The sequence below is a fragment of the Lampetra planeri genome, chromosome 20, assembly GCF_965212315.1.
Source record: "Lampetra planeri chromosome 20, kcLamPlan1.2.h2, whole genome shotgun sequence".
NCBI classification, from domain to species: Eukaryota; Metazoa; Chordata; class Hyperoartia; order Petromyzontiformes; family Petromyzontidae; genus Lampetra; species Lampetra planeri.
Window position 1 is genome coordinate 4947396 of NC_136126.1, and position 27813 is coordinate 4975208.

The following is a 27813-nucleotide window of genomic DNA, read 5'->3' on the forward strand; positions in this document are numbered from 1 at the left end:
TAACAATGTCATGTGTTTGTTATAAACTACACTACACACGGATTTACTAAAATAATGCCCCCCCCTTCGATTGGATAAGATTGACAGCCCAGGTGTGGGGTTTGACTTCTTGGCCACGGCAGTATGCAGAGACGTCCCGAGGGCACGGCACATCTGGGGCGGCCACCCTGGGCCCTGCACTTTGGGGGGCCCCACGTTTCGACGTCACGGTGTCAGGTGAAATACTTCTGGTTTGGTTGTAAGGCTTTAGGGTGGGCCGCAGTTAAATTTGCCCTGGGCCAAGCACCCCCCCATGAATGGCACTGGCAGTAGGCAATCGGCCTGATCATTCTTGAGAAGGTACATGTAATCTTCACATAACTAATGCCTGACCCATGGCCGACATGGCCTGGTAAGGCCTTCATCCAGCAGTGGACGGGGATCCAGTGGACAAAGGTCTTGTGACTGTTGCTGCACTACTTGGGTTACTCGGAATACCATATCACAAAAAACACATTCCTGCGGTGGGAGCTGGTAGGAACGTTGGGTTGCTCGGTCAATGGCCAGGGTCAACGGCGGCGTGGTGTATTCCGCAAATATGCCCGACTGAGGGCGGGCACAAGCCGGCGTGAGTAGGTTAAACGTTGAGTTTTATAAGGGCACCACGGGGTGACCAGCCCCTCCCAACCCATCCCCGCCCCTCCCCACCCAGCCCCTCCCAGCCCCACCCCTCCCACCCCCTCCAGCCCCTCCCACCCCCTCCAGCCCCTCCCCATCCAGCCCCTCACCCACCCTCCCCACCCAGCCCCTCACCCACCCTCCCCACCCAGCCCCACCCTCCCCACCCAGCCCCACCCTCCCCACCCAGCCCCACCCTCCCCACCCAGCCCCACCCTCCCCACCCAGCCCCACCCTCCCCACCCAGCCCCACCCTCCCCACCCAGCCCCACCCTCCCCACCCAGCCCCACCCTCCCCACCCAGCCCCACCCTCCCCACCCAGCCCCACCCTCCCCACCCAGCCCCTACCTGCACGACGGACGGACACAATAATCCCCTGTGGGCTGGTGGAACCAGTGGGTTCCTACCAGTACAATATCTGCAATCCACTCTTCATGCACACAAACAAACAGGTGGAAGGCAATAAATCAAAGACACAAAAGTGAAAATTCTAAATGTTTTATACAAAAAAAAGGGAAACACATGTTGACCTTTGGAAACGTACACTAACATGCCGATGCATTTTGGACCATGCAAAAATGCTCTTTTAAACACAAGGGAATAAGTTCCATTTTTTCTTGTTCGCAAAAATAACACTCAAAAGAACCGACACTGGCAATGCTTCACTATGGCACGATGAAAGGTGCAACACGCAATAACATGTACATTTCAAAACACTTTATGCGAGCATTGACAGGATACACAGTTCTTTTACAATGGGAAAAGAGCGTTTGGAGTGCATTTTATGTCTGCGCATAAAAATAGCAAAGTTGGAAATGTGTAGTTATGTATTGTCATTTTAGTGTGCAAGTTTTATTACATGTAATACAAAACAACTCAACGAGCAGCAATTTCTATAATAGGCTACGATTTAGACAAAACAATAGTGGTCTTCCAGTATTTAAATTGTAACACACTTGTCCAACAGGGACATGGCTCAATGTTTTAGTTTGCATCATGAGTATACTTAATGTATACCATGCACTCAAGTGTCAGCTGTTAATGTCCCAAATAATTTTGGTTCTGCAAAGTCCAAAGTTGTAAAAAAAAAAATCCCCCAAAAATTACTCCAAATCACCAACAAAAATGGCATAACCTCCCATGTCTTCCACAGGCTGAGAAGGTGCCAGATTTATTGTCAACTCAAACGGACCCTTGCCGAGTGCAAATCGCACTTAGCAACCTTGGGAAGACAGGATTTTCACCGAGTTTGGGAGGAAAAGAAACTATGCTCGAGTTTATGTTTGTTTTTTTAATCAACCCTGAATTTTATAAGACTGCAAAAAAAATATTTCACTACTAGCTAGGGAAGGTACGTACGTACATCAAGTAAACAAAAAAAAACAACTACATTTTCCAGAAAGAGGCAACCAGCCCGCTGGTCGCATGGCAGCAATATAAAATTAATCATGAATCCCAAGACACATGATGCTAAGTTGGCACACGCAAACAGCTCGAAATCCGGTCAACACTGCAATTGGATTCAATCAGCCAAAACTGAACTTCTCGGACTTTCTACTGCTATTCATATCAGTGCCTCAGCCAGTAAGACAAGTTGTACCAAGTTTAATCATTATACTAAGTGAGATAAAGAACAATGGCGTGGTTATAATTTGAATGTTCTAATTTCAAAGACATTTTCAAATGTTGCTCGCCCCTTGACCGGATCACAAGCCGTGAATTGTGCCAACAAATGTGCAGTGTACCCACAGCTATACAATGCATTATACGATGTTCACAAGCTACTTAAAAAAATACTTAACATTTCAGCTATCAGCTTAAGAATGTCAAGACGATCACGATTGTTGAAAAAATATCGTAGTAATAAAATGAAAATACAAGTGATTAGGCAAAAATACATTGATTCCATTATCAGGACATACACAAATCTGTTGTTGATGCAGTTTTATAGGGAGGAATCCCAACACGTTTTAATTGTAAAAGCATTTGCACATCATAACAACTAGTCAATTGTTTCATATTCATAATACTGCAACACGAGGTGGAATTACAGTCAAGGTTTAACAAATCAGATTTTTCCTGTGTCCATCATTCAGAAATCATATTTGTAAGTCATATAAAAGCCACACCTGCAAAATTACTCGACTCGCTAAACAAAGCCATGTCGTCACGGTCACCGATGCGCTCGCGCTTTGCCGATGACTCTAAAAGCACAATCAGGATAATCTGACACATCGAATTTGTTGACGTTTCCCGCAGCACGTGACAACACAGCACCACTTGAAAAACTAAAATGCACACACATTGTAAATACTCATGTCGACATGTGCAGCTTACAACTAAGCAATGGTGCGGCGAACGGTAAACATCATTCCACAATGTTTTAATTTTAAAAAAACATGCAGCATTCGATTAGGGATTCAAGGAGTCACTTTAGCTCCTTTGTGAGTAACAAAAATGAGCCGACTCTGGCCCTTTCTGTGCCAACAGCACACACGACGCCCAATACAGTTGTAATTTGTGCTGCATGAAGAGCTCAGTAATGCAATCAACTTTATGGATGTCATCGGAAGCAGGAAGATTGAAAGGCTAACATAAAAATTGAACAAAAATAAAAACTCCGGCAGGCTCAGTTTGTACAATAAAGTGGCATTCAAGTTATCTCGTGCTATTTTTGTTAATTTGATGTGGTGGCTCAACATTTGTATCAATGCCCCCATTATGCCAGGGCCTACGTAGTCGTCTGAGCAGGATGATGCTTAGCACGCAGCAACCGCCACCACGCCACGATGCTCCAAAAGCATCGTCTCTCCCAGACTAACGTCACTGGCCCCAGGCGTATTATGTACACTCCAGAGCGTGACCAACGTGGACATTTTGCTGCACATTTTTTCTTCTTGGCTGGATCCTTTTTTTATTATTTCAGCCCCGTGGTTCCATCCCTCTTCACAAACAGCCTGAGGCCCTCATCTGGAAAACATCAAAGACCGACAAAAATTATAAGTGCCAGCCTTGACGTGGAACTTTCATGATGAGCTGCATTGTCGAAAATTGGCCCTGATGAGAGCTAGCTGAGGAATTTTTTTTTTTGTAAACCATGTGCAGGGCAGATGGGTGGCTTCTTCATTTAGGTGAATTGTGGATGCAACACCCTCGTGACCGAGTTTCGAATCGCACTCTTGACAAAAATGAATGGAATGCCTTGGCGTAGCAGTCTGCAACAAATCTTGTCCGCAAAGAATTTCGACAAAGGGTTTCTCTTTTTCACACAAGCAACCATTTAAACACCCAACCTAGTTTTTTTTTACGTTTTCTATGCTGTTCGTGTGAACAATTTTAAATTAGAGGCAATTACCTGCCAAGTTTATAGTTGGCGATTGAAACATCCATGTCCGTATCCTTAAATCAATGCATGTAAACCACATTCTATCAACCCAGGGCACTGTGGGTGATTGCTTGTGAAACTACCAACAACATGAAAGGGACCACTTTTATTTGTAAAAAAACGAAGTCTGGAAATTCGTTCAATTTGATCAATCAAAAGTGCAGTCTATTGTTTTGGCAAAGTGCATGCTTTAAAAAAATGATTGCAGTAACCTTCAAAAGACCTACTCATAATAATACATCACCATATGTCAACACTGTGTGAACACTGCTATGTAACTATTGAAACCAATATATACCACAATTCCCTATGACCAAAATCACCCCCAATGTGCCAGATCTTCGTCAGATCTCAGAAGCTAAGCAAATGTAGGGCTGGATAGTATTTTTTTACAGGTGACCACCCCATGCATGCCAGGCTGTTGTTTAAAGCTGCAGGGCTGTATTATGCAGCAACATCCATAGTTCTGTGCTTCTATGCTCTCACGTCTGTAGATTTTATTTTGTAATCGTTTTGGTTTCGTCATTTTGGTGAGACTTATCCTGGCCCTCAAGCGTTCTCACATGTTCTTGGTTCTTTCGGTAAAGTCACGTAGAAGGGAAATAATAAAATAATCTGTTTTATTTTTATTATTTCCCTTCTACGTGACTTTACCGAAAGAACCAAGAAGATGAATCCCTGCAGTCACGAAAGCTTTAAATCGAAACGTTCTCACATAGTTACACAACATACACTTTAAACTTGAAACCACATCTGACCTGGTTGTTTTTATTTTTAATAAGCATCGGGTTCAATTATTTGCATGGAACAGCCCTTTTTTATGACGTGAACATTACGGAAGCCAGAACAACAAACAGCACAACAGTGGCGAACGGCCGAATAAAAGATTCCCGCGTCAGTGTCTTGGAAACGGAGGGGGGGGGGGGCGTGAGATGCTGTGCGTACGGTGACCTAGAAAAACAGACCAATCCATACCTTCTGTGTTGGGATCAGCCGTGAAGTCCTGCGTCTGCAGGATCTGCTCCACGATGTCGTCCGCGTCCACCCTCGTGGCGTCAAACCGCTTCAGCTCGTTCTCCACAGAGTCCTTGCGTCTACACACGGACGCGCAGAGCAGCGGCGATCGGCAAGGAAGGCAACATCCTTTTTAGAAGACGGATCGCGTAATGTGCCTTTCGACAGACGTTGGTCTTCGGAGGTATTTAATCAGCAGCGCGAAAAGCTGGGGAGAGAAGCTGTCAGGGCAAGATGCGTTGGCGCATCGCAAAGTCACTTTTAAAACTGATTCGTGTCTCAAAGTTTTGGCAAATCCTTTGAATCGACGTGGCCAAATTTAAATAGGGTAAATCCCAAATAACAATACAATGTCATACTACAGGTTGGGAGTTTTATGGTGCACCCCCCTCCCATTGTGGACAGACTTTGCTCATGCATAAATGCTTTCAGCCTTAGTTAGAAAGCAATGTTACTACTTCTTCCTCTTCAAAAGCAGTACATTTCACTCCAAATAACCTTGTCGAAAATTGATTACTGCACTTGAGTGAACACTACTTAGGTCTGAGATTACAAAATGCTCTAACAGCTCCACAACGAAGACCTAATGCCAGCGAGGTCAAGCCCCTGATTAAGGGAATTAAGACAGCAGCATCAATAACAGTTTCATGTGTTTCGGATGCACTACTCACAACTAGCCGTTTAGTTAGCAATCCAAAACAAGAATATCACACGAAGTCTGCAACAATATATTCTGCTGTCCAGCAGCCAATGTTAGAAACTGTATGAGGGTTTAAAACAAAGCAACAAAGATTTGAAGATCACATTGGTTTCAAGGGTTGACGCAAAGCGGTGCAGCCATTTACTTAACGGCAATTACCGGACGACTTATACGAATGCTGGCTGCAAGTGGTGACGTACACACAATTCGAGCTTCTCTAGTGTGAAATATTCTCCCACAATGGAATTCTTTGTTTGACAAAATAACAATGAATCTTCACGTGCGTTCGAGCCCCTTTGTTAATCCACTGCTGGATGAGGACCTCCCACACTGTGTTGGCTACGGCGGGGTTGTTTTACCATGCCTTAGCAAACAGGTTATGGCGAAGTTGTTTTACCGTGCTGCACCACGCTGATTAGTGCGGGTTGATAAGGGGGGGGGGGGGCGGCGGCCGAAGACCGGTTTGGATATCACTCGCCACTGATGTTAGCCTTGGCTGGGAATGAAACCCAGTCTGTTGGGTTCATAGTGTCAATGCTCTAACCAAACCACCACCGCTCCACTGGAATCTATTTATGTCAATACAAAATTGCAAAAGCAAAAGTCATAGAAATCAATTCGAACAGGAATTAAAGTAAGGTTGGTAACTATTGATCCACCAATTAATATCTATTCTTAATATAACAATACGAGCGTAAAATTCCCTTTTTTTATTTATATATGCTGCAAGTAATGAATTTACGTGACCCTTACAACCACTAGCGTCCACTACGTTCACTCCCAACGTTAAGAAAAATAATACATTTCTCTAAACTGAATCGCCACACTGACTCATGACAGTCTATCCGATTTTCAGGAGTCAATCCTTACACCCTAAATTCACACAAGTAACGATGGTGACAAATCCATGTGGCTTGTGCCAGGCGAGATACACTTTCTGCCAAGTGGAAGGGCAAAGGATTTTACTCTTGTAGGTAACACAATATCAACTAACGTGCACAAATATTTGTTGAAGTTGGAATACCAAACAAACTAGGATGCCTAAGACACGAGCTTTAATGGAAGGGCTCAAGCTTAGGTTTGTGAACCTTAATATAAGAATGCCACGGTGGCGAGATGTTAACTACCTCGCCTGGTATACAGGAGGTCGTGGATTTAATCCCGATCCTGACGCCTGCATATTTGGAGTTTGCGTGTTCTCCCCATGGTCCCGTGGATTTATCTCCTTGTCCTCCGGGTTGTTGCCTCCACGTTTAGAAGCGTACGTACAGAGTATTTGGCTGCGAAAATTTCCACATGATACACCACTTCGTTGAGTTATCATTTGTGGCCAGGTCGCTTCTGAAAAAGAGCTGCATCATATTCTCAAGACTTATTTTTTTGCCCGTCCACATTAGCTTCGACAGAGCTCCACTCCTTACCTTTCCCAAAAAATATTTTATCATTCTTTCAACCGTAATTAATTGAACCGAGGAAAAATAACATAAAAAAATCCCCAATTTAATCCCGACTGTACCAGCAGCTTTATATAACGAGACAAAGAATGTGATTGGATCTTTAGCAGAGAATGGCCTGTGCAAGTGAATATTGTAAAGCTACCTCTGAAATCCCTTCAAATGACCTCTTTTCTATAAAATAGGGGGCAGCACTTTCCCACCGTGCAAACGAGAGTAAATGTTCATCATACGACAGTTATACCAATGTTTTATTTCTCAGAGCTGGAGTGTTAGTCAAATTAAGCGTGGAACCAAATGTAATGGGGTATGTAGTCATTGTTGACCAAGCTGAGACCATCAAACTCATTATACCAGATAACCTCATTATAACCACACGTGGTTATAATGAGGTTAAGCGGTGGCAGCTCAGCGTTCTGAGCTCTGACTCACCAGGGCCACCGCAAAAAAATTATATTCTTCAACAAGGACGTGTTGAAGTGAGCGTTGACATGGCCCAGCGGTATCACGCTCACCGCTTGTGGTAAAGGTTCACAGGTCGAATCCGACAGGCCGCCCACGGTTATAACGGTGTATTAACCGTAAAATAAGGCCATCTGCTTCACAGTGAATGTTAAAGATCCCCTTGACATCATTTGAAACGAGTAGGTCAAATTCAAAAGAATTACCCACAAACTACTCAATTGGGATTATACATGACAACATCGACCTACTGCAGACCATGCCTGTAAAATATAGCACCTTCGCGATGATAGCCTTGCGCTGTAAGAATGGCACGAACACCAAATGTACTCATTCTAGATTTGAAGCTTTCGTGACTGCAAGGATTCATACTCTTAGTTTTTTCGGTAAAGTCACGTAGGTAAAAAATGAAATAAGAATGAATTAATAATAAAAATTATTATTTTATTATAAAATAATAATACAAATTATTATTTTATTTTTATTAATTTTAATTAAATTTTTTAACTACGTGACTTTAATAATAAAAATTAGTATTTTATTTTTATTAATTTTTATTTCATTTTTTACCTACGTGACTTTACCGAAAAAACTAAGAGTACCAAATGTACTCAATTGTAACTAACTACACAGGTATAAAAAGCCAGCGAGGGAACGCACCTGTACCTGTCGGCGGGCTGCGGGGGCCGCGGTGGCTTCACTCGCTCCTGGTTGATGCTGTCTGGCATGCTGCCGATGCCCGTGGACGCGCTGCTGTCCCCGGATGTGTTGCGCCGGTGTGTGAGGTCGCCTAGGCTGGAGGCGCGCGAGTGCTCCGTGCTGTACCCTGCTGGCGCCAACAAAAACAAGGGAGGAACAGGGGGCGACGTTTGCTGCTGCTGCTGCCACGCACACGCCCGGGTTGAGCTACGCGCCCCACTGGCCGTTCGAATGAATACTCGGCTGTGCCATCTGCCATCGTGTATGTCTATTTCTTATCGTCACTATGAGACATCTCCTTTACCAGTGGCAAAATATAGCAATAGGTTTTTACCCTTTCATCTGGTACAAAAACTGACACCTTTATACAAAGCATCGTGTTTGCAATAACCACAACACAAGCAGTCAAAATGCAAACAAAATAAACAGTGCATATCATTATCATTATCAGAGTTGTTTCTTTTTGTTTGCATTTTGACTGCTTGTGTTGTGGTTATTGCAAACACGATGCCTTGTATAAAAGTGTCAGTTTTTGTACCAGTTGAAAGGGTAAAAACCTATTACTATATTTCTTATCGTTTCAATGGAACCGGTTTCTTTAACTACACTGACTGGTGGGCCACATTAATAAAATCAGTGCATGCTGGCTGGCCACGTGACGCTACATGGCATCGTGCCGTTGTAACATCCGTACGTACTGATCTGTATCATTTGTCTCAAGGTCTCTTATCTATCCCCCTTGTTCATTTCTCTTTCATCTCAATAATATGCATCCTCTATGCCTTGGCAAAACTTGGTATTTATAAAGCATCTCATTATGGCACCATCTCAAGATGCTGTACAAAATGGGAGGGCAGGGGGGGCTATGCACGTCAAGGGAACTTGGTAGAGACGAGTGTTGTTCATTATTTCTCATGGAGGTTATGTAACTTCTCACAAATAATAAAATATCAGCCTACAATCTTGCCACAAATTAGTTCATGGCAACAAGGCATCGTTATCATCACCATCGTATCAGCCATGATGTATCTAATGCATAATTAATCACCTTTACGCTATCAAAATCATTTGACACAAAGTGCTTACCAAAATTGAACCACGATACCTTGCTGATCTCGTCAAAGAGCATAAACCACCAGGCAAAAGCCCGTTGTCCTACAGCAGTTTTGGCTAACCAGCGAACAAAGACGGTCACTGCATCGCACGCTTTCAGATGGACTTCTGCGGCCGTCTGGAATGCTCTCCTTCCGATATTAGGAACCCACTGGGAACTATGCACTTTTAAATATTTATTTAAAACATTTATTTACAACTGCTCTTTGTCTTTCGATAGTTGTCCTTCTCCCGCATCTACAATTAATGCGCTTGGCTATGTACGGTGCGAGAGAAGTTTAACCTACATACACACATACACAACAATCTATTTTTACTCCCACACACAAGTTTATATCATTCCATCTTCACAGTGGATGTACTCTCAGATGTGTATCCCTCCCTTGGCTGGCATTCTATCATCAGTTTCGACGATTGGCCATATTACCTTCTAGGAACATGTCCTGCCCAACCCTACATACTTTTCGTAAGTCAACATATTTCTAATTTGCATTTGATCTCTGATCCATGAGCTGCAGACTGACAAATAAAAAGAAACTAAAACTGAAAAGTATGCAAATAAGCCAAGAGAGATGCGTGCTAGGAATTACACTGAGAGACAGAAAAATGAACTCCATGGATCAGTGCCAAGATACACAAACATTCAATTGCCATACTTTACTCAAAAAAGGCCCAACATTTAACATTACCACATCCAACGCGAGGATGGATTAAACATTGTGGACTAACCATTAAAATTTCACAAGAAAGCAAGTACACAGAGAGAGGATCAGCTAACGCCACCCCTTTTTATCGAAGGGGATAAAATTGCACGACAATTTATAGTGCCTTTGATAGAAGACCACTGGACCAAGCAGCAGGCAACCAACATGAATATGAGAGGAGGGACAGACAATAGGCTCTCGTGCTAATTAGTGGAAGGCAGCCCTTGGACGTGAATGACCCGACACAATAGCTGCGCTTGGTGCGTGACGGTGCACTTCACGCCGCGCTGCCAAGCGACGCTTTAAAGCCGCCGTTTTGAAGGGGGCTTCACAGCGGTTTATTCTGGAAGCCTGCGGTCGAGCCCTCCATTTCATCTCTGCGAAAGGTCATTCGACATCGAGGAGAAAACTGGCTGCTGGAAGAATACATATTTCGGTCTGTTCAACTCCACAACCTTCCACGGAGCAACCGTCGAATCCCCCCCCCCCCCCCCCATCTAAGTATGCTCGTGAAATTGTTACCTGCTGATGAGCAATACCCAAAACATACCCAGCAATGACCGAGACTCACACTGTGTGCCAGGCCACGAAGAGAAACACTCTGTAAGCGTGCCTGTACCTGTTTTTAGTGATCGTCTTAGGCCAGCAATGTGAACGCAGTGAGGAAACAATGCAACTGACAAGAGCTGTACCTGAGATTCGGGAATGCTGGCTGGCAGAGCTGGAGCTGCGGACATGTCCCGCTTGAAAGGGTTCATCTGCACACAACATATTCATTTCTGCAACACGTTAATGCACGCAAAATAGAATGAGGAATACATCATGGATGTTAGGCAACAGAGACACAATGCACATGTACGTAAACGTTGAGGACACAATATTGTTGACGGAGCATGACACAGAGTTATTCAGCAGAGAATGCATACAATGGTTAGTAGTATTCATATTCTTGGTTCTTTCGGTAAAGTCACGTAGATAGAAAACAAAAATCTAAATTTAAAGCAAAAAAACCCACGACGTTTCGATCGCAACACAAGCACTCTTCATCGGGTGGAGATAAATGATGAAGACCGCTTGTGTTGCGATCGAAACGTCGTGGGTTATTTGCTTTTAATTTGGATTTGTTTTCTATCTACGTGATTTTACCGAAAGAGCCAAGAATATGAATTTCTGCAGTCCCGAAAGTTTCCAGTCTAAATGGTTAGTAGTAGGACAGTTTGCCGTGTTTAATTCAGGAGAGGTTAATACCCATGTACAGCTCATGGATTTTAAAAGAAGTTCAAGGCTTCCATGAGTCTCAGGTTGCATCCCAAAGCCAATATCCAGTCCCAGCACAGGCAGATGTGTCCCACCAAGTAATCAGCCCTGAAAGTATGCAGGAATCTTTAAATAGCCACATGCCATCATGTCAGGAGGAGAAACGGTAGGGTTTAATTGCAGCTCCGTGAAACCAACTGCTTCCAAATGCACTGCTCATGCACATCCAGAGAATGTGGTTTATTTCTTCCTCCAAAAACACTTACTGGCAAGATCTTTATTCTTCAACCACTTTCCTGCTGAATTACAAGGTGCAAGACTGTCATCATTGTGGATTCAATTTAATCTTCCACACATTTATATTTCATCCAAGGCTGTGCAATGCCACAGGGCAGTGTAAAGAAAACTAATATGACAAACACATTTTTCAGACATGCCCAAGTCTGCTCTGAATGCAGAGCAGATTTATTTCACACCACACTTGCAAAAATATTAAGGCAAACTGCCGCTAGACTAAAGGGTGCAAGGTTATTCAAATGATAAAGAACAATGGGTGGTTTTAATATTATAATAATAATCACGTGACTGCTGATGCCTAGCTTTGTTGATGTTGTCTTCAGCAGACACACGCACTGCACTATGTGCATACAAATAACAAAAAACATGGAACTGCTATTGTTTTACTGATATTTTTTGTCACACGTGGGTGGTCGGGGACCATAACCATATAATCAAATTAAGATGCATCTCAAAAAACGAAATCGAACATTGTAGACGGCAGCCAAGGCTGTGCGTCTTGAGCTGTCCCAACCCAAGCTTAAGGCTTATTTGAATGATTTATAATCATTGTCAAGCACTCTCGTGCTGTTACTGCATTGCCACGCCATTAATAACGTATGTGTGGGAGTGATACCACTCGAGCGCCATGAAGACACGCCTGCACCGGGGCGTTAATGTGCATACTCTCGAAATGGCCAAGAGGCTCCCCGAGTGCTGAGTTGGCATCAGCATCAGAATCAGAATATTCATTTATTCTGGAGGAGCCCAATGAGCAATAAGTTAAAGGATTCTGAAAATGGTTAACAGTTCACCGGTTATCGTTTAAAAGCCCTGTTTTGATGTAGATGTAGTGAATCGGTGGTCTTAACGCCACAATAATATGTTAAATTTGTTTCTGCACTTAATTTGGCAAAATTTTATAACCGATAATCAAAATATCGCTATGACTGACATGCTACGCATGGGTAGGAAGGTGCTGCCACCCGCTGTATTGAAAAGAGGTCACTTCAAGTGATTCTAGAGGTAGCTGTATGATAGCTGCTTCCACAGGCCGTTCTCTAACACAATGGGGGTGCACTGCTCTGCGAGACATCCGAATTGACACTGTCGCATCGCGCTACGCCGAAAACACAATTCGGATACAATCTGGAGTAAAGTTGTTTTAGTAAGCGGACAAACGAAAAGCACAATTTTCTTTTTTAACTATCACAACTTTAAACTCTTGTCGGATAGCATGAGACCACACGCAGCCACGGTACGCATTTACACGGCAAGCGATATGACTTTTTGATCGCTTGTTTTTTTGCGCGTGCTGGCCGAACGTAGCCGAGGACGTTCTCGGTCTGCGTGCCTCTGCGGGCGGATGAGCTCACCAGTAGGCAACACGCTGGGCCGACTCTTGCTCTGCCGTTGCGCCAAGGAGCCCGGGGTGCTGCTACCATCATCGCCGGGGCCCTTGCTCTCCAGCTGCAGCGTGCCGGAATCCTCTCCGGATACTGACAGCGGCATGGGTGCCGGAGGCCTGAAGACAAATGAACACATGTACCTACCTTGCTTTGTCCGTCAATTGTCCCCGACACATTAGACGATGCCTCCACTTGCCACGGTCATGTGCTACCAGTCAAGAGCTCTTCCCATGTTAATAGCTGTAAATTAGAAATCCCTCCACACTGTTTGGTTTCAGCCCATGGTCAATCACCCTCATCTTAGTCTGTCATTTTCCGGGATCCACGTAAAAGCTTGCTGAGCCCTTCTTACTAATTGCATATGATATATGTGGCCCGCCCAGTTCAAAACTTTGTGATGTGACACAAGGGGCCGATGTGGCCAGAACCACACCTGGCCACCTTTGTCTCCCCAATGCTGACATTTACAGACAGCACCAAGTACTCATTCAAAGCTGAGTTGACCTCGGGGGATGCCCAGGCCAGGTTCAGATACCACTTTCCACTGGCTTTAATCAAGGGGGAGAATCGAACCCACTGTCCCCAAGCACATATACATACCCTGAAAGTGTTCAACCCCCCCATCAGCTATTATAGACAAGTGGGTGGCCTTATGAGCATAGCGTGGCTTTGATCTGACCAATTTATTTAAAGGCCAGTAAGCCGAAACGAAGAGACGTTTCATCTTGGCAAGAGTAAAACAAACTCTTTTAATTAATCCATTATGAAAATGTTTAATGTGCCCAGTGTGTGTGTGTGCACATGTTCATCCAATTTTACGCAACAACAACCTAAAAGGCTGTCTGTTTCCACTACTGAAGCTGTTAAGTTAAGGTGGGAGGATAGTCTGAGCTAGAATTTACTCTACGAGTGAAGCACTGAGCCGTGTCATTATTGCACCCAATTATCTTTGTGTGTATTTTAAAGGAACATCGAGGCAAACATAATTTAAACATTAAACTTAAGACTGCACAAAGTCACATAAAACATTTAATTCTGCAGTCTAAACCATTTTAAACACCTACTCACTAAACACACATCATTTACGTCAGCAAGATATATGAACAGCTGCTAAACAAAAATGCGGGGAACATTTGATGCGGCTATAAACTCATTTGAATAGTATGGCTGTATTCTTCTAGGAAAAACTCGTTTTCATGGATTTTTGTCTCCAAACCATAATCGCCAAGCGAATTAAGAGATTATGAAAATATATCTCAACTGAAACGAGCTTGCAACAGATCTGTGGTGAAAGATAATGCAACCCATGACTTGCCAAGGACTCAGCTTAGTTTGCATAATGGTGTTTTGACTTTCACAATGTAATTTAACCTTTTATAGCAAAAACACACAACCACTGGGATTTCCCAGCTGTTAGTTATTTTTTTATTGTCTCTTATACCTGCTACTTTCCATTCAAGCGTGTATTGTATTTTAATAGGTACATTACACATACCTAAATGTTCTAATGTACAGGTTCACTGGAAACTCTTGTAAAAAAGGCTCTCGATCCAACGCTGCTGCGCATCATCCATTTTAAAAGTAATACAAGATGTCTCCCAGACTAAAAAGGAAAGGTTTTAATCGATACCGTGTCCCAAGCCAAATGAAAAGCAATTGGGAGGCAGACATACTTGTGAAGTCAATAGATAACCGAGTCAGAGATGCATGCAAGTGCCTAGCGCTGTAGGCAACCGTGACTCACCTAATAAAGCGCTTTGGATGATGGCGTAAGGTTTTCACAAAATGCAAAGTCAAATAGCTGCGGAACGAGGCACTCCCAACGCATCAACTTGTCCATGTTTTACCTCCGCTAACCTCTCGGTGAGAAATGTTCCCCGGTTCTCCAACTTGGGAGTGGATTTACCGCACTTCAAAATGAACATTGACAGCCATCTGGCATTTGGATACATACATTTACGTAATAATTAAAGATTATCATGAGCACCGTAAGTCGATTACAAATTATACACGTGCTGAAATCTATTTGTTCGCGTCAAACTTACGTTTTGAAGCAAGGGTCTCCAGAGAGTAGAGTCATCCCAATAATGACCTAAGAAATGTTCATCATTCACAAATGAGAATTTAATTGCAAATGTCACGCAATGCAATTTCAACAACACACAAAAAAAACCCCATTGCACGAGAAATTGAGCAAGTATTTACCCCACATGTATTAAAATGTATGGCGCGAAATAAGTGCAACAGTCATACATTACATAACGATTTGGTTTTAAAGCAGCAAAAGGTATTAACGAAAATAACAGGTTAATCAAAAAACAGGTCACAGAGTTGAAAATGTGATCGTGATAGTTTGGCCAACTAGACTTATTCACTAAATAGGTTTACATCGAGGGAGCTTAAACAGGTATTATGGGTGATGTTGGATAATGGCCTCAATAAACAAAGACGGTCACCGCATCGCACGCTTTCAGATATGCTTCTGCGGCCATCTGGAACGCTCTTCCTTCCGATATTAGGAAGCCACTGGAGCTATGCACTTTTAAATACAGTTTGACGACTAATTTCTCTAGAACTGATTTTTTTGTTTAGTTCTTTGTCCATTTCCCGCACATTCGATTACCACGGTTGGCTACGTACGGTGCGAAAGAAGTTCAACATACATAAACATAAGCCGTAGTTGAATTTCTGTACGGTGACAATATACAGTGATATGATGACAAGTCTGCTTCCAGCGTTCGAATCGCTTATAAAACTCAAAGTTGTTCGGTTGCCATACCATTCTCCCTGATGTGGTATGTACCTGGTCTCGATTTCATAAAAGACATCCTGTAAGGTTTCATGGTCTTACACGAAGCTAAATAGGGGAACGGAAATTATAAGAGTGTGTTTCACGACACCAGATATTCACTCTCTGCACTAAAATCCTGATTCAATTATTAGATGCGCTGTGCGATGCTCGTGGCAACTGGAACCTGATCCTTGGTCAAGTTCACACACACACACACACACGTCATTAACAAGGACGTAATTTCAATGCGGTTTTGGCAGAAACATGCCTTGAGAATGGAGTTGTCCTGCCGTGCGTTCTTGGTGTCGTATCCCTCGAGAAGGCAGCGGCGTGTTGTGCAGCGCGAGCCGGCAAACTCTGCCATATTCAGGTCGGCAAAACCCAACTGCGACCAATCACAAACGCAGCACCACACACCAAATCGATATACCGCAGTTTTCTTATAGGTGGCTCGGAACGCTAACACCATGTCAGAGCACCGAGCCAACACCATTGAGATTCTGGGTTTAAATTCAGGCAGCTGGTAATTTTTATAGCGCGTTCTCAAGAACAGCAAGTGTCAAATTCCAGCCTGGTCCCAAATAACTGTGCGGACATCCTTTATTTGACTTATTATGGTATAGACATGTATATTTTAATGGTCTGATTGATATAGAGTGAACCCTATTCACACAGCATACACAAAATATGTGGCAAGTGTGCAAAAAGAAGCTTATTGAAATCACTTCAGCAGTAGTTCTATGACATCCTCTTTCACGGTCTATCTCCAGCACAGGGTGCTGCACCGTTGTGAGAGCTACAAATGGAAATTTGTTCATCTCCTGACATAACACTGATGGGACAACCGAAATATAATTACATGATCATCTCTACAGATTTTCTGAAGCTTAAACCCTTTACGTTTGGAGACAACAGACTTCAAACAACTTTTAATTTTCACAAGGGTGCAAAAAACAGTGATTCAACTTTTCCCTGTGCTTATATTGGTTATTTTAATGTCAATTAACACAAACAGTGGTAAAACTATTTACACACTTTAAAAAGGCATTGTTAATCTGCTACTTTCAAGGATAACTTGCTGTGTAAAGCCCTTTGTCAATACAATGCTGGCAGGGCATCCCCACACTATATGGGTCATGGGGGCTATATTGTTTAAAATCATATTTCAGTATGCTGCTCAGTGGGTTGGTAAAGGTAGGGAGGGCGTGGATGTGAGAGCATTGAAGCACAGTACAACAATGGATGTTGCTGCCCTGCCTCCTGTTACCCTGCAGCCTATATAATTGTGTATTCTTAGGTTTTTTCGGTAAAGTCACGTAGGTAAAAAAATGTATAAATTAATAAAAGTATTTTACTTTTATTAATTTATACATTTTTTTACCTACGTGACTTTACTGAAAAAACTAAGAGTATGAATCCTTGCAGTCACGAAAGCTTCAAATCTAGAATTAAGCAATTGTGTGCTCGGCGACAGCGGCTCAAGTCGTCAGCTTCCGAGATCTGACGAGACCGGGTGCAATCTGGGCGATTTGGTCACATAAAGCTTGCCGCATAAAGCACAAAATATTGAACCACGCGGCACAAAGCGATAACCGGCAAGAATAATCTAGCGCCCTATTTATATGTAGGACAGCTGGTTGGTAACATGTGACCAAGATGCATGACTCAGCTGTGTCGTCTCGGTGCGTCTAGTTGTTTAAAAGTCATTTGAAGAATCCACAGCAGGCAAACCAGTGGCCTCAAACGAAAACATTTGCGGTGAAGTTGTGGAGCGATTCTCACAAGGGAGTATCAGCGAGATTACCAACATCTCAATGGATTGTTTCGGCTACTAAATAAGCTTTTACGTAAAGAGTAATTCGCATATCCGCAACACATTTAACGAACCACTGTGGTGCCTGTCCTTCGACTCCGTGTCGGTTTCAACAACAACATCGACGTGAGGATTATTACGTAACAGATGTGTGACTGGGCAACAATTTTATCCTACATTTTCACACATTTGGATCGTATTTGAATCAACAAAACAAAAAGCTGAAGTCAAACACTAAATCGAGGGGCAAATGGTATTAAGGGCCATATTAATCAATCGTTATTGCTCATTTATTTACAAACCCTACAGTGAGTCATTACTGACAACATGACACTAAAGTGAGTCACTGCTGACAAACCATAGGTCAACGCATACAAATATCCTCCTAAATTAAAGCCAAGCATCTTACCTTGCTGTATGCCTTCCCTCCTTTAAGTTCCTTCAAAACAAAACACCCACACAACAGAGAACCAATTTAAATGCCAGTTGTCGAGCTAAAACATTGCTAAATTAAAGGAAGCAATAAAGGATAACAAAAATAATAATAAAAACCCTAATCCATTGCAAGCTTTTTAAGGTGCCACAAAACTAAGGTACTATACAACTAGGGCCTCAATCTTTAACACAAATTACCATTTCCATTTTTCAAGAATGTATTTTAAGCGCCGGATTGTGTCAAGTGCGCTGCTGTCAGTGTGCCTCGCATTATTCATAGATGCAGTTCTGCTATTCGGTTACTTTTTGGATGTGCTGCATATGGATGGCATAACTGCGTGCAAATTAAACGTCGTTCCCATTTGTGTAATTTATTTGTGTGGGTGTGAACATATTCAATTCGATAGCCTCAAATGAAACACACGCGGACTGAAACAGCATGGGATCTGGATAATTGCTAGCATACCGTGCTTACACTGGACAGTAGCATTCCCCAGAGAATGTAAACATAATGAAGAATATTTATTGCTGCGTCGCACTCGAAAAAAAAGAACCCACCACCCTTACCCTATATGAGAAGGAATGTCCATAATTTACCATCAAAACGCCCAAGGGAAACCGGAAAATCTGGGAAACACTCGAGCTGTGAATTTTCAGATTTTATTTTTTCCAAGCGAAACATAGATGTAGGTTGTTTAAGCTATCTGTGAGGCCCGCAGTGCTCTAACTGCACACCAGCCATTGCAATTTTATATTATACGTGTAGCAGTATGTTAAAAGACTGGTATAATATTCTATAAATACATATCATATATAAATGAATGGCCTCGCCCGCTTGACACAACACATTTGCTTGTAATCCCCACGACGCAAATCTTACGTAAGCTATGACAGGAACAACAACCCCCGGGCGGATGCATTTCATGCACATCGGAACTCGGCAGCCAAACTGTTCCAAGACACCGCATATGAGGCAAGTCCCTTTTTACACGAGCACATCCACTTTTCCTCCCAAACCATGGGAATATGTAAACACGCTTCTGAAAATGAGCGCTCCAATTTCCAGCAATTCCTTCAGCGGTGCAAATTGATGAGTAATCTGGTGAACAAGCTCCACCTTGGACGGGCATGTAAGCACCACACCCCTGTAATTGCGTATAGGGTGACACAGCCCATCATATTTGAAACTCCCAAACCTGACCGCAAAGAGCACAGCTAAGCCGACATGCATCAAGCTGGTGTCCTGCTGCTGATATCATCGTCATCAAAATCATCATCAGCTATGACCTTTTCAATGCTGGACGAAGGTTGCCATCTACCCCCTATGATTCAGCTCCTGATGAACTAATTATCAACATCATCTTCTTCACCACCCACTGGTTATCCACTACTGCGACGCGAAGGGCCTCCCCTCGCTGTCGCGATTCCTCATGGCCTCGCGAAGCAACAATCCACGTATACCCTACACACACGAGCTCCATCTCTGCGGCAGATATCTTGCGTGTTCCATCTTCGGGCTGCTCCTCCGTAATTAGTCTCGACCAATGGCCATCATCTCTTCTGGTGACATGTCCCACCCAAGCCTGGTTACTTTTTAAATGTGGCGTCTCTAATATTGCATGTGTTTTCTGACCCACGTGTATCCTGCTCGTGTTTCTCAATGCAATTCCTAGCACGCACCTCTCCACGCTTCTTCCCACAAACAGCAGCCTAAAAAAAACTTACTTCAAAGTAAATGGAAATGTCCCGTAGTGCATCGAAATAAAGACATCTCAAATAAAGAAACAATTACTTACATGTTTCATAAACACGATACCAAGCATCGGGGAACCAATTTCCTTCACGAGTGCCAAATAGGACCTTTGGTGGTTCACACATTAACACATGCTTTGGCATAATGCCAGGTAGAAAATATCCCTCCCTAGTACCTAATTAGTGTGACTAAGATGCTTGCAGTGATGAATAAATGTTGTAAGCGGATCATTTCAAATTGGTAGGCCTCAGGTGGCCGCAGGCTGTATGAAATGAAGCCGCTGGCAGGATAGGTTTCCCCACCCTCGCTGTGTATGCATTATTCAAGCCGCATGTCCATGTCACAGCGAGCTCCACGAGAGGGTAAGTGCCGGCGTGAGCTCTCTCTGTCGTCTCTGTTGTAACGTACCTTGCGGATGGACACGCGGCACACACAGTGGTCCAGAACTCCACTGGTAGGGCTGGCCGTCATCTTGCACACGAACTCAAACTTCTTCTTCCACCGAACACAGTTCTCACGAACCTCCTCCCTGCGCGCAAGCGGCACAGCGTGTTAATCCACCACTCCCCATTTCACGCCGTCGCTCACTACAGCAACTAAAATTTCTTTAGCAAGTGTTATAATTGCTTTATTGATACACTTAGAGACAGCGCCAAACGGTCCGAAAAGTGGCCAAGGTTGGCTTATCCACATCAAGTCCCTGAACCACAAGTTAACAACAGGAAATTATTGCTATAATGATCGGATGATTTCTAACCATAATAATAAAAACCAGTGTACAGGTGTATCCTGCTGCTGCTGTCTAAAATAATCTGGCCACGATTTTAACCATTTTGAACTGGTGCTCAAAAACAAGGCTGCATTATGCACCCAGTACGGTGATGTCACGTGACATGCAAGGCATGATGAGAGGAACCGATTTTATGGTCCCAATCGCACTTTTTTGAATGGATGATTTTCCTATGCTCTCTTTTAAACCTTTACAAAGTCACAAACAGTTTTTTGGCTGCCACCCTACATGCAGTGAATACAACATTTGATTGTAAAGCAACTAAAAATGGCTACATCGTGTGCTTGGGGACATTTTGGGAGCGTTATGCGTGACCGTGGGAAAGCAGCTGGTGCAAAGGTAGCGCCCCGTGCCATTTCACAAGCAACCCATTGAGACAAAAAAACATTGTTTTGGGCAAACAAGTGGCATAACGGGTGAGCGAATTCCACGATCAGATCTCCCATGAAAGCTGTGTGCAGCTGGCATTTTAAATAACCTGACCGAGCTTCATGCGGCAGGGAAAAAAACACAGAGAAAAAATCCACTTTCCCAAAAAAATGTATGCAACAGTCCTGACTGACAAGGTATCTTCAAGCCTGCCCCACTTGCTTTACCTCTTATACTGCGAGCAATAAAAACCTGGGCTTGTGCATGACACGAGAAAAATGGATCAAGTAAATAGAAAATGGATCCGTGTTCATTCTCTAGACTGCACGCTTTCAAGAGCCTATGATCAAAAAACAATTAGGAGTTCGATCTTGTCAGGTCTGAGGAAGTACGTCTGGATAGTGCTTTGATGGGTGATCGCCAAGCATCAGACAGATTATTGCAGGTTATCGCGGGGCTACATTGTCAGCAGAGGGTAATGCAACAAAATAAATTGTTGTGGATATACCACTTTTTAAAAAAGTAGTATTAAGTAAGATTGATTACTGGTCGTCTCAGTCGTGTTCTGTCTCTTCATATACTAATCATTGATGAATGAATGGTTGTTTGAGTATATATGTAGTCGTGTTGGCAAACTTGGCACCACAAACCAGGAGTTTAACTTGACTTTGAGAGATATGTAAAAACGAGAACCCTGCAAGAAAGGCCTTGAGGTCGGCTTGGAATGTGCCGGAGACACCCCGCTAAAAGCCAGGTGCTCATTGTAGCGATAAGTTGTGCCGCACCAGGCTTGGCACACGAGGAAAAATACACAAACTACCTTTACTTCCCAAAAAAAGGAGGGCAGATTGATGGCCAAGCTGTAGGACATCCAATTAAATGTGTAAGGTCTCCATTGCCTTACAAAAGGGAGAGCACTTTTCCTTTTTCATTGGAAATATCGGACAAGAAATGAAATAATTCGTATATATTGGTCAATTCATGATTTTAGTATATCCACACATGACATCACTGAACTGTGGGCAGACCAGCAGTGGTTAAGGGAAGGAGTGGTTCACGTCAACCCAGCACGATCGCTCGTGCCACAGGAAAGCCGCCCCACAACGAGACACAGCTGTACAGCGGTCAAGACAATTAGCCACCACTGAACGTAGAGTGGACGGCAGTGGGAGTAGCAGAAGAGGCTAAGCTGTAACACAGCGGCAAAACATTAATAGCAATAACTTAAAGAGGAACTTCAGGGGTTGATAAGCTGAAATAATACAGCAGCGAAGGCTGTTTAAAGCAGATCTGAAGATTTTCAGTTGAAGAGTGAACGCGTGAAGAGTCGTTGGAGAATAAGTGGAGATAAGTACGACTCAAGAAGATGGCCCTCGAAGAGGAGAGAACTCCAACAGTACGGAACCCTGCCAACCAAGTCACACGCCACAATCAACACGAGATAAATAGTGACTTCATAGCTACAGGTCCGTGGACTATCATCACGGTGAAGATATTTGTCCATCTGTCACCTGACTAGAGACAGAGCGCTGTCGCTGCATACGCCCCACGAGGAGAGCGTTTATGCGCTTCGTCAAAGGGTGCAGCGCTGTTGTGCCGTCATTAACAGCCCCGCGGCTGGTTCGTCACTGAGGCAGGGCCCGTCGCTCATCAAGCCGCCGGCCGAGGACCATTTCGTCGCTGTGCAGCGCTGCCAGCTGCCAGATCGTGGCTCTGTCACCGCGCACAGAGGTCGCAAACGGGTTTTGATTCCTTACCCGTACCCGTACCCGGCCGCACCAGGGTCGCAAATGGGTACCCGTACCCGGCTGGGTACGGGTAGCCGTTCCCTACCCGTACCCTACCCGAAATGAGTGACAAACGGCTACTCACCAGTGACTCACGGCCTACGCGTACCCGGCCGCACCAGGGTCGCAAACGGCTACCCGTACACCCGTACCCGGCCGGGTACGGGTATCCGGGTAGGGTACGGGTATCGGGTACCCGGTTGCGACCTCTGCCGCGGCACCGCGCTGTTCACGTCGACCCGCTCTGCACCGGAGGAGGCATCGCGCGCAACCACTCCCTGCAGGCGAGAGAAGATGCCTGCTCTTCCACGACTGAAATGAAGGCCGTGCTTGAGGTCCATTCGTCGATAAGTCTCACGATTAATTCGTGTCTGTGGTATCAAACCCCGATTAATTTTGAGTCGTGCATACACATTTACTACTTTTGAAATTGGGTTGTTTTATGTGTATTGCTCATACGGAACAGGGCATTTTTGCATTTTGATTGATACCAATATCTTTGTAGGAGTATTATACGTTGTACCGAACACTGGTTGCATATGAATGACCGGTATTATGGCTTTTGATGTAGACAAGACTTGCTTGCATTAAAGTCCTGCTTTCGTTTACGAGTGTGTTCAACCGTTCTGTTGCACGCAAAGATATCAAACGAATCTGGTTTCCATGGCTTCCTGTCATTCAGTTACACCCTGGACAACGAAAGACCAAAAAACTGGACAGATTCCAATTGAGATGGCAAAATTGCTGTACGGTACTATGGTCCAGCGTCTATGCTCCCTGGCTTCATCAACCACCACTGACCATCATGGTGAAAGCACGGTCACAAATACCCCCCCCCTACCCGCCCCCAAGATACGGTGCGGACAGGCCTTCATCCAGCAGTGCATGACTATACGGGCCGTACATGTCCTGTACCATTTAAAAAAAGATCACCACATGTTTTTGTGCGCGCTAGCTTGCAGTGAGAGCGAGGATGAACGCCGCCGTGGTTGAAAGGTCAAAGTTTGTCTCCAGTCGCTCGGGCGGATTGCTTCCGTTTTTTGTTTTAGCGCAGCAGCAGCAACAACAAAAATGCCTGTTGAGCACCCCCAAGTAGCGGGGCAGCCGGGCAGGAGTGCAGAAAAAGCTTTGTGCTAGACCCACACTGTCTGCCCAACCCCCTATCAGCCACTTTACTCAAGGAATTTACACGTTGCAGCACTTAATTCAGCAAAGCAAGTCCCCATTGTGCACGCTAAGACTCCTCTGTTAATGTACAGTTCTCTGTTAAAGGATTGAGGGAGAAACCAGAGGTTGTGGGAGGGTGGACAGGGTCTGGGAAGGAGGGGGGGGTTAAATCTAACACGCATTGCTTAACTACATTTAAATACCTCCCCCTGTGAAAGACATTTAAAAGGCTTAAGCGATGCACGTGGAGGCAACGAAATGAAGACAATTTCACTGGCTCCATTCCGAATCATCACCATCACACGTGGTGCCAAACTACACGGGACATTAATTGAATCAAATCGATTATAGGCCATTTAAATGTATTAACAACGAGTAGGCGATCCGATTTTTACACGAGCATGAATCGCACATGTATATACAGTACCACCATTTTAGCCTTACAAGTCAACATGGAGAGTTACAAACCCTCCACGCTCGGTTTATATTTAACTAGCTGTACTACCCGGCTTTGCCCGGGACTTGGATCCACCACGCCCGGCCGCCTTTGTCTCCCCAGTGGAGATGTTCACACCACAGCAGTTACTCGTTTGAGGCTGAGTCGACCTAGGGGAGGCCCAGGACCAGTGAAAATAATCGTCACCGGTGGTGGCCGTGAGCGGGAATCGAACAACGCGTTACGCTTCCACATGCGCGGGTCACATGACAGATTTGACGTCACAGCTCACTTGCCCTGCAAAAATATATATGCATTATTGAGCTCCCCCCCCCCAAATAAAGTGTATTTTAATAATTTTTGCATGGTGTACAGTCTGGAAAGTACCCACATGGAAAATTTCAAGTTTGTTGCATGTCGGGAAGTACGCTAAACATTTTAAACGGACACACATAATCATAACTTTGCCTTTTATATATATGGAGATTAATTTCTCTGTCTTCTCAACGCTCTTAGTTTCTGGCGCTTATCCAGCAATCAACCACTACCAATTTCTCATAATATTGCCAACGGGTATTTCCTTTGGTCCATTGTCAATGCAAAAATCCATTGCAAAAACAATCCAATTAAATGGTTCAGAGGGGCACTACCAAAAATCAATTATGTTGACATGTTAACAACATGTCCACTATGTACCCTATGGAATGATGGCAGCCATCTCCATAGCATCTGTGGCCCACTTTTCCACTCGACACATCCAGGCTTGGACGAAAAGTCACAACACAATGCACTAAGCCCTGCTTAAACACACTGTACGTCCACCACAAATTAAATCAAAGCCTTTGCATGAGAACAAAATGTGACTTCTTCTTCCCAGTTACCCGATAAACGTTACAATTTAAAGTCTCATTAAAATGCCCAAACTCGCCTTTTTATTTCCCCTAAAAATGCATCTCCTGAGTTCCGTGGGTCGATCGGCCACGCAAGTGGCACGAGCACACAGTTGACTGTAGCTAAGTCCAACTTTGTCGGACAAATGGAAAGATGACACTTGTATACGTCACGGCCCTTTTGTCGATCTACTGTTACGGATGAGGCCCTCCTCACACCATACGGGGTCGTCGGCGTTCGTTGACCATACTTCACCGCGCTGGACAATCTCGGTTGAGGTTAGGAGATGTAGAAGTACAGTACAACATTTATATTTGATACACTGCCCTCTGCTGCCCACAACACAGCCCAGAATCAGCGGCCTATAACACAAGTTCTATGCATGATGGGACACCCATCCGAGCAATACCCAGGCTCAAACCGCCTTAGCTTCCAAGACTGAATTAGATCAGCCACATTCCTGGTGGACACATGGAATACTTCATAAAATTAATTTGTGATTCCTAATATCTTCACAAGAACAAACACGTACTTCCGAAAAGAGCTATTAATGTTACCTGAAGAGAACGTCATAAAAAATATATAATAAAAAACTATTTTTTAAAGGAGGGAATCAATGTCAACATGAGTGATGTTAATAATGTCGGATATACGCCCACGAGGATCTTTCAAAATTAAAGTGTTCAGTGAGACGCTAAACCCATGTTTGTGAAGTATAAATTGATTTCGTGACATTGTTTTGTATCAGACAAGAAAGGCATTTATATTTTGGAATGTCTCATTTGTCACTTTAAAATATTCATAACATTCTTCTTGGTTCTTTCGGTAAAGTCACGTAGAAGGGACGGCTGCTTGCGTTGTGGCCGAAACGTCGTGAGAATGATTTTATTCTGTTTTAATTTTATTATTTTATTATTTCCCTTCTACGTGACTTTACCCAAAGAACCAAGAAGATGAATCGCTGCAGTCACGAAAGCTTTAAATCGAAATTTAATGCATAACAGTGTTTAAAATATGCAAACAGGAAACAAAAGTCGATGAAAAAAAAACCTGCTTCAGAAACATACTTTACATGTAACACAATTCTCAACCTTTAGTGTTGTTCAATATTTACCAGTCACACTTCAAGCTAAATAGAGTGTATCATTTGGTAAAATAAGGGCAAATGCTTTCAAATGAATTTTTTTAAACAAAAGTAATTCCATTGGCAGGCTATGTGTGGTGGGGTTATAGTATGGCTACTCCCACATCTTCCAAGACATTTGTGCCAGAGTGGAAGAGTCAACTTAACACCTTCCAGACGGAGCTCGCTAGAGACCCCAGAAGGAAGCCCTTCTGCCAGCAGTAGTGTCAGCAGGCAATTAGAGGGCTGCACCCTTACCCATCTACCCTTTAAAAACAAATACAGTTTACAAAATTGGATGACGCAAAAGCTGCGGAAAGGGACACTGGGAGTTCAAGGAGAACCAAAGAAATACTCTCTCTGGGGGGGTGGTCAGGCATGTTTGTTTTGAGGTTGTAAAGGGATTCTACGCCCTGGTACTTTCTAACCAACACAGTGGGGGGGGGGGGGAGAAGTCCCCATCAACACCGCAACAGCAGCAGCAGCAGCACGCGTAACGGGGGAGCCGTTTCCAGGTTAGCTCTATCACAGCCGCCACCTGCCTCACGCGATTTCCTCATGGCGCGAAATAGGTCACTTCCTGTCCTCAACACAGGGGGCTCCCCCCCTTCATCCTGCAGGGGCCACACCAAAAACGGTGCTCTTTTACGGGCACATCGATGAAGGTCCCCGTTACCGCTGTGCAGAGGTCGCAAACGGGTTTTGATTCCTTATCCGTACCCGACCGCACCAGGGTCGCAAACGGGTACCCGTACCCGTAATCGGGTACCTGATTACGATCTCTGGGATGAAGCCATGTTGCAGGCGCGGGTGGGTTGATTCTAGGAACTTGAATTGTGAGAAGAGACAAGACGTTGGGAAATGAGTGACAAACGGTTACTCACCAGTGACTCACGGTCTACCCGTACCAGTACCTGGCCGCACCAGGGTCGCAAACGGGTACCCGTACCCGGCCATCGGGTAGGGTACGGGTATCGGATACCCGGTTGCGACCTCTGCTGCTGTGCCAGGTGGCTCCTGGTGCGTGCGAATCGTCCGCAGACTGAACGCGTTCTTGGCGGCTACCAGTGTAGCAGCCAATGTGCAAATGCTTGCCTGCCCCCCCCAACTCCCTCCACTTTCCTTAATCTAACCATCAATTCTATTTTCGACTGGAGAAACCAAAAAAACGCATTACAAGCACAAAACAATAGCTCCCACCTATATCGACGTAACTTTGTGTTTACGTTCGCAGAAAAGGAACCGCTTACCGCCAGCAAAAATAATAACACAATTCAGTTTTTCTCTCCCTAACTTAGATTTAGGTGGTTGTCATTTTACGTAATTT

General features: G+C 44.1%; 1 protein-coding gene across 15 annotated transcripts in view; it reads right to left on the bottom strand.

Moving 5' to 3' along the window:
• Window positions 1-3329: 3329 nt before the first annotated feature.
• The window catches only part of LOC144724321 (early estrogen-induced gene 1 protein-like), a 34434-nt gene continuing 9950 nt past the window's right edge, over window positions 3330-27813 (bottom strand). The window contains exons 3-12 of one of the 15 annotated variants that reach the window (XM_078603346.1): window positions 20332-20452; window positions 18145-18174; window positions 16191-16307; window positions 15177-15223; window positions 13099-13247; window positions 11713-11742; window positions 10882-10947; window positions 8334-8502; window positions 5019-5137; window positions 3330-3628 (exon numbers count right to left, since the gene is read on the bottom strand). In XM_078603346.1, the coding sequence (XP_078459472.1) occupies window positions 3576-3628; window positions 5019-5137; window positions 8334-8502; window positions 10882-10947; window positions 11713-11742; window positions 13099-13247; window positions 15177-15223; window positions 16191-16307; window positions 18145-18174; window positions 20332-20452 (901 nt within the window). In that variant the 3' untranslated portion in view covers window positions 3330-3575. Of the gene's footprint in view, window positions 3629-5018; window positions 5138-8333; window positions 8503-10881; window positions 10969-11712; window positions 11746-13098; window positions 13248-15176; window positions 15224-16190; window positions 16308-18144; window positions 18175-20331; window positions 20453-27813 lie in introns of all 15 variants that reach the window. The other 14 variants (XM_078603340.1, XM_078603339.1, XM_078603345.1 and 11 more) reach the window with 14 other exon arrangements.